At 51.2% G+C, this 6653-nt stretch overlaps 1 protein-coding gene across 1 annotated transcript; it reads right to left on the bottom strand.

The window, feature by feature from the left end:
* Positions 1 to 105: 105 nt before the first annotated feature.
* CD40LG (CD40 ligand) lies at positions 106 to 6653 on the bottom strand. The gene is made up of 6 exons (XM_075053956.1): positions 6464 to 6653; positions 4489 to 4626; positions 3270 to 3315; positions 2923 to 2979; positions 2569 to 2631; positions 106 to 622 (listed from the first exon to the last, which is right to left on the bottom strand). The coding sequence occupies exons 1-6, from the start codon at positions 6617 to 6619 to the stop codon at positions 252 to 254; spliced, it is 831 nt and encodes a 276-aa protein (XP_074910057.1). The 5' UTR covers positions 6620 to 6653; the 3' UTR covers positions 106 to 251.

Genomic DNA, 6653 nt, shown 5'->3' with positions numbered 1-6653 from the left:
GAGGGCATGGTGGACCCAGACACACAACACCAGCACGTACCAAACCGTTGGCAACGAAAGAAAAAAGCAAAGCGCAGACAACAACAGCTTCAAACTTTGTTCCGTTTGTGTTCATTAATAAATAACAAAATATACAAATTAAGAAACAAGAAAACCCAAGAGGCAGAGGAACATAAATACGGGAAACAGGGAAAGCCACTTTGCTCAGTGAAGTCAAGCTGGACCCCCAGCTCAGGTCAGTCCCCTCCTCACTACAGCTTGAAGATGCCAAAGTAGGTGCTGCCGTGGCTGTAGTTCACTTGTGTTGAGTTTGTCACGTTGACAAAGACCATGTCACCCTCCCGGAGCTTGAAGACACCTCCCTCCCGGATGGACTGGAGGTCACAAAAAGACTTGGAGGTGCTGTGTGTGTCTAGTCCCTTCAGCAAGAGCCGGTCCTCTTCCATGGGGAGATACAAATAAATATAGAGGGTGAAGGGTGCCGAAGTCTCTGCCTTGGTGCAGAAGCTGACTTGGGAGTAGATGTAGTAGAGCCCTGCTTCCTTCACCTTCAGTTTCCCGTCCTGGTAGGATATCAAGCTGTTGTTCATGGGGCCGTACGTCGTTGTCTGCCACTCTAGCACTGTAAGGGGAAAGCATGGCAGATGAGCTGGGAGAAGGAGACATCCAGTTTGGCAGGCTGATTTTGGGGGGATACCCTACAGACATTTGGCATCATAGCCTCTGTCTGCTGCAGGGTGCGGGAGTGGGTCCTGCCCACCCCAGGACACCATCCCCAGCCCAGGGGAACAAGGTCCCCTTTCCCAAGGCCAGGCCATGTTTAACCCATGTTTCTGGTCACTGACTTTGACACCCTTGAATCAATGATGCGAGCAGAGGAGCATTTTGCTTCCTTCATCCAACCAAGTGGAAATTCTTAGCGTGGAGGATTGCACACAGGTGCCACCGTGAGCCAAACACCCTGTGTCCACCCCTGTAGGGTTGCTCTCTTCATGGCTTTTGGTGGCACAGCCTCCGAGCCCTCAGCACACTGCCAACACACACTGCGGCTCCTATCTTCAGAGGCACCCACCCCAGGGCAGATAGTTTTTCCAAACTGGATACTGCCTTTCCATCAAAGTCCCTCCTCCACCTGGCCTCCGCAGAAGGCGAGACTTTGCCAAGGAAGCACAAAAATGAACATCCCAGCTGGCAGGGTGCAGAGCTGGAAGGGTTTTGCATGGCAAGTGCTGCCTCCCACCGCCAGGACCGCTCCCCATGCCGACCTGCTACTTCCATGGCTTTTGGGGCACTACTGGTGTCATCAGAGTAGCGCATGAACACACACTCCTGCTGGAGTCAGTACGGATAAGTCAATATAGAGACGGGGAAGGCACGGCCATAGGGGCTGAGCTCAGCTACGACCTCCAGGAGGGATTTTGGCCCTCCGCTTTCCCCAGCCTACAGGCACACCTGTGAGAGCAGCGACAGTGAGCAACCTGGCTCCAAGGGGAATGACGTGGGCGATCCACGCAGCCCATGGTCCATGCCCGTGCATCCCGCAGGGATGTTTCCTCTGTGCCCGACTGCCGAGGCTCAGAGCTGAGCTCCAGGCAGCTGCTGCTCTCGGGGCAATCTCAACCTGCTTTATAGGCTCAGCAAGTGCTTAAGCAGGGAGTTTTAAAATGCAGTGAGTTTCTTGCTGCTTTGATCTTATCTAACACTAAGCTTTCCACAGGTAGACTGAGCTCTGGGTGAAATGCTGCGTCAGAGATGGAAAGAGCAGTTGCAGATTACTGGCAGTTACTCCAGAATTAAATCAAAAGTGCTCAGATTGCGAAATCTTTGCCAGGTTGAGAGCCTGACCTTGCAAGCTCTTACTCACTTTGGTAATCCTTGCTCTTGCAGGATGCCCCTTAGCTAAGGCTACGCTGGTGGATGGAGCTGCGAGAGCAACCACAGTCTGCGCAGAGGGATGCACGAATGCAAACGGACTCACGTGCGTTTCTCAAACCTAACGCGGCCATAGCTGTGCATAAGTGCAGCTTGCCTAAATCAGTTTGGAGCTATCTATGTTGTGACTGTAAAGTCATCAGCCAGCCCATATTGCTACCAGGACCACTACAGGTGGGAGGATGATTAGATCAGCAGATACAATATGCCAGCAGAACCCTCCCGCAGCAGCCAGCGCGGCAAGACGTGGCCAGGAGAGCAAAAGCGTTGTGTTTTGAGTCCAAAAGAAAAGTGAGAGGTTGGTTTCCTTAAATACAAAGAGAAATAGTTTTCCGCTCATAAAAAACACTGTAAAGATTAAGCCGCTGCGGTGGATTTCTAGGAAGGCGTATATAAGGCTACTGAGGACAGCTGGCATGGGATGCGTGAACCCCATGTGGCACAGGCGCACGTGGTGACGTGACCACTGGGAGGTTTGCTGTGTCCTGGGGACACGCTTTCATTCTGGGGTCGTATTGTCCCTGTCCCTACCCTTACAGAGCCATGGGGCAGGATTGCAGGGTCCGGCTGGGGGATGCACACTGCCGTGCCCCACCGGGTCCCTGGCCAAGGCAGTGCCGAGCGGGTCTGTCTTACCTGAGACTACCTTGTTGCTTTTCAGACCTGCCAGGTGGGCTGCAATCGGCTGCCTCTTCTCCGCTGCAATTCAGAAAGGTTGGTGTTAGCGATGCCTTGGCACCCGCTGTTCCCCTCCGGCAGCACAGCTCCTCTGCAGAGACCGCGGCACCTCCCACCCTTGATATTTCTCTATGGGCCAAATCCAGCTCAGAGACGCAGTCTCCAAAGTCCACCCCCAGCTTTGAGTGGGGCAGGATCTGGCTTCTGCTCAGCAAAGACACTCAGTTGCCTTCAAGGAGAAGCCTCCGAGGGATAAAGACTGTGCCACCTTGCCCACCGTGGGAACAGGACCTGGATGTGCGCCCCCCTTACCTGTCACAGACGTCTCGTTTTTGTGCATCAAATGGAGATGCTCTTGGTGCTTATGGCCTGCAATGCAAAAAGGCCAGTTAATTCTGGATTCATTTTCATTGACTTCAGGCAACATCGCACCCAGAGCCACCTGCCCTGGTGAGACAGCCATGCCCAGTGCCTCCCTCTGCCAGCCCCAGTCCTACCCCCATGGGGATGCTCCAAACCCTGACCCGGTCCCCTGCCTCCATGCCGTGCCCTGGGGCACCAGCGGGCTGTCGCAAGGTGAAGGAAACCCCTTCCCAGGTCAACCTACTCCTCCTGCCCCTGGCAAGCCACGGGTGCACTGATGGCACCAGGAAACTCACCTCTCTGCATTTCAAACTTGGGCTCTCCCTTGCCGGCTCCCCCATCCTGTAACAACAGCAAAAATATTTTCTTTTTTTTTTAAGATGTACAAATCAATGATTTTGAAAGCTTCTGTGTAAAAGATGCTCAGGTTGGTGCTGTTTGGCCCCAACAGCTCTGCCAGCTCTTGGCAGAGCGTACCCGAAACCGCAGAGTCCCTCCAGTACTTTCCCCAGGATCATGTTATGGCCATGGGCTGACCATGGCAAGGGGTTTGTAGGGTTTATGATCTTAGGTTTTATGCAATTAAAATGATGGGATGGGGAAAGTTTATTTGAAAAAAAAAAAGAAAGAAACAAATAAAAATCTCCTTCTCATTTAAAACCATGTCAGAGACGCTGTAGATGCTGCCCAGCAAGCTGGGCACATCCCTGCCCCTACAAGAGGGGGTTTTCAGAACTGCTGAGCAGGGCCCATCTCAGACACAGTTTTCTGTTGTCAGTTGGGTACTGATGCAAACCTGAAGGTTTAGCTGAGGCTTTTGATGCCATCGGGCACTGACAACGAGGAAGAAATATCCCTCTTCTGCCTGCTCTGGCCAGCAAAGCCACTCCTAAACAGCGAATTCAAGGGCTGAGCACGCTGAGAACACCCTGGCTGGGCAGCCCTCAGCCGCTCCAAGAGGACATTGCAGTGCAGGCTGGCTCTTTGGTACCCAAATGTGAGGAGCCGCTGCACTGGCTGGAGGTGCCATCCCTGAGCCCGTAGGGTGGCATTTGCATAGCATCTTCCTCCTCCTCGCCGGCTGCCAGGAGCCGTGCCGCCTGGCCCAAGCCTTGCACCGTCATCGACACCTGGGCAACGTGGGTGTAAAAGTGCTCCCAACGGCAGGTGGCTGCAAGCATCCTCACAGCCACCCGGCACAGGATCAGAGCAAGGTGCCAGACAGCAGAAAATCAATGTTTTTCAGACCAGGATCAAAGCACAGAGCTGCAGCTCCATCCCCGCCAACGTGAGCCCCGAGCACCCCTTCACATGCCGCAGCCAGACGTGCTTTAGCCAAGACCGTTTTGAGAAAAAAATGGATGAGATTTTTCAATGAGAGCAATATAGTGTAAAAAAAGGGCATGTGCTATGCAGCCCCAAGGTAAAAAAAAGCTTGGGGTGAAGCTGTGTGTGTGCCTCTGGGAGACCCCCTCCACCGTCAATGGGGTCTTTATCCTCCTAACAGCAGTGTACCTTGAACTGGAGGTCCTGGAAGCCCTTTAAAATCTTTTCACAGTCCAATAATGTCGACTTCTGACCTTCTGCTGTCTGACATTTCTGTATTTTTCTCACGAAGATGTAATCTTCATTTAAGCTCAACACCTCTTCCATCTGCCGGGAGGAGAGAGAAGAGAGGGTGAATGGGATGTTAGTGGGAAACCTGCAACAGCTGGCAGCGGAGCCACGCTGCATTCCTGCCAGCAATAAATCGCAGCCTGGAAAACTCAGGGTCAGTTGTTCAGCATCGGGATGAGCCGGGCAGACACACTGCAGGTACCGAGTGCTCCCACCAGCAGCCTGGCACAGCATCTGCACCCGCATCCACCGGGAATTGCATCCATGGGGCTGACCCTTGCTGGCAATGCTGGATGAAAGGAGGATTGCTCAGGATCCCTTCCTATTTTCTACCACCTTGATAATGAATTTAAATTTCCCACTCTGCCTTTTCCAAAAGGCAGGTGGCAAATACCCACTCGCCTGCATTTACAGACAGCAGCACAGAAATCTCAACGAGTGGCTCAGGGCTCGCTGCTGCTGCCCCAGTGGCCCCAGTAGGCAGCTGGGGTGCTCACTCAGCCCCGTGTTGCCCTGCCCATGCAGGGTGGCTTTTCATTTTTTCAGCTAGCTTATTGACTAAAAGAGCTGCCAAGAGACCAAAAGGACTTGTAGGTTAGGGCTGAATTCTGCCAAGAGCCTCAGATTAAAAAAAATCAGATTAAAAAGAATCAGAAAGCCAAAAAAAGAACAAATATATAAAAATATATATAAATATATAAAAATACTGATTTTTGAATTTACACTTGTTTTTCATAAAAACCTAACATTCAGCTAAACAGTAAAGAGAAGTGCAGACAGATGTGAGGACACACAGCCCGGCAGAGCACCCAGCGCAGGCAGCACTGGGATGTGGAGGGTTGGGTTTGAAGCGCTGCCGTGAGCGCTGAAGGCAGCTGAAATTCTCCTGCCACCTGTGACTGTATTTCGGCTGCCTCTCATCCTCTGCCACAGCCCCGTGCAGCCACTTTTTGCTCTGCCAGGGATCTTCTACCCACCCCTTCACCCCCGGCTGCAGCCTCTGTGCGGTGAAGTCCCCTTCCATCCCCCTGACTTTTAAGCCCCTCTAGCTCAGGATTGCTCTCGACCCTTGAAGATCGGAAGTCATCCACTTAAATTTCAATTTAAGTTGAGACAACACATTTAAAAATCAGTAATGATGATCTTATCATTGTATCTGGTAAGGAGAACTCATTCTGCGTTTTAGACGCATTTCATTTCTTTAGCGGGTAGTCTTTTCTGCTTTGGAGGAAAGCAGCTTTAGATCAATCATTTTAAGCATCGTGCAGTGCAGCTGCAGTTATGGCAACCTCAAAAACAGCTTTTCAGTTTTTAATTTTTTGGTAAATATTGTCCCAAGTATGGGACAGGATCACGGATACTGTGTCTCTTCAAAAAACGACAAAATACTAAGATCCAGTCTTTTCTTCCCTAAGCAGAAAGACAGCATCTGAAGTGAGATGTTGGTCAAATTCATACCTGCAAACACTAAAAAAAAATTTCATTTCTGGACCGCCCCAGCCTCGCAATTAGTGTCCCGGTGCTGCCAAGTACTACGGCACCAAAAAAAACACCAACAAGCCTAAAATAGCCACTTGTGTGTTTAAACCACACTCTCCTCTCCCCAGACTGGCCACTAGCTGCCAGCTTTGTTATTAACAGCTCTTCTTGATTGATCCATTCTCGTCTTGTTAATGAAGGGAACAGATCTCTTCCTCAGCGTACATCTTAGTGGCAAATTAAAGCAGAAATGAGAACACGGGTATAATAAATGCCACTCCTGTGGCCAACATCATCTTCTACCACGTTCATCCTTTTGGTGAGCACATCTCGCCACGGCTGAAGGCAAATCGCGTTAGCAATCCAGCAGAGACAACTTTATTTCTCCACTTACCTTATCCATCTTCATGTGAAGATACAAACAGAAGAGTACGGTCCCAATCATCTGTGCTACAGTAAATACAGCGAGGAAGCCCATGAACATTTTCATGGTGCTGGGCGAGGTGCTGCTGATGGGTCGGGGCGTTGCAGGGCTGTAGGGTTCGTTCATCCTCCGTGCACGTTGCTGGGGCTCCTTCAAATGT

This window comes from Buteo buteo, chromosome 22 (assembly GCF_964188355.1).
Source record: "Buteo buteo chromosome 22, bButBut1.hap1.1, whole genome shotgun sequence".
NCBI classification, from domain to species: Eukaryota; Metazoa; Chordata; class Aves; order Accipitriformes; family Accipitridae; genus Buteo; species Buteo buteo.
The sequence above is the reverse complement of the archived record's forward strand: the minus strand, read 5'-3'. Positions and strand labels throughout refer to the sequence as shown.

Bases quoted from the DNA above. Each gene is read 5' to 3' on its own strand.
- CD40LG (XM_075053956.1), bottom strand. From the start codon at position 6,619: ATGAACGAACCCTACAGCCCTGCAACGCCCCGACCCATCAGCAGCACC. The intron at 4,627-6,463 runs GTAAGTGGAGAA...TCCTCCCGGCAG, and splicing joins TTCACATGAAGATGGATAAG to ATGGAAGAGGTGTTGAGCTT. The intron at 2,980-3,269 runs GTGAGTTTCCTG...TTTGCATTGCAG, and splicing joins CAAGTTTGAAATGCAGAGAG to GCCATAAGCACCAAGAGCAT.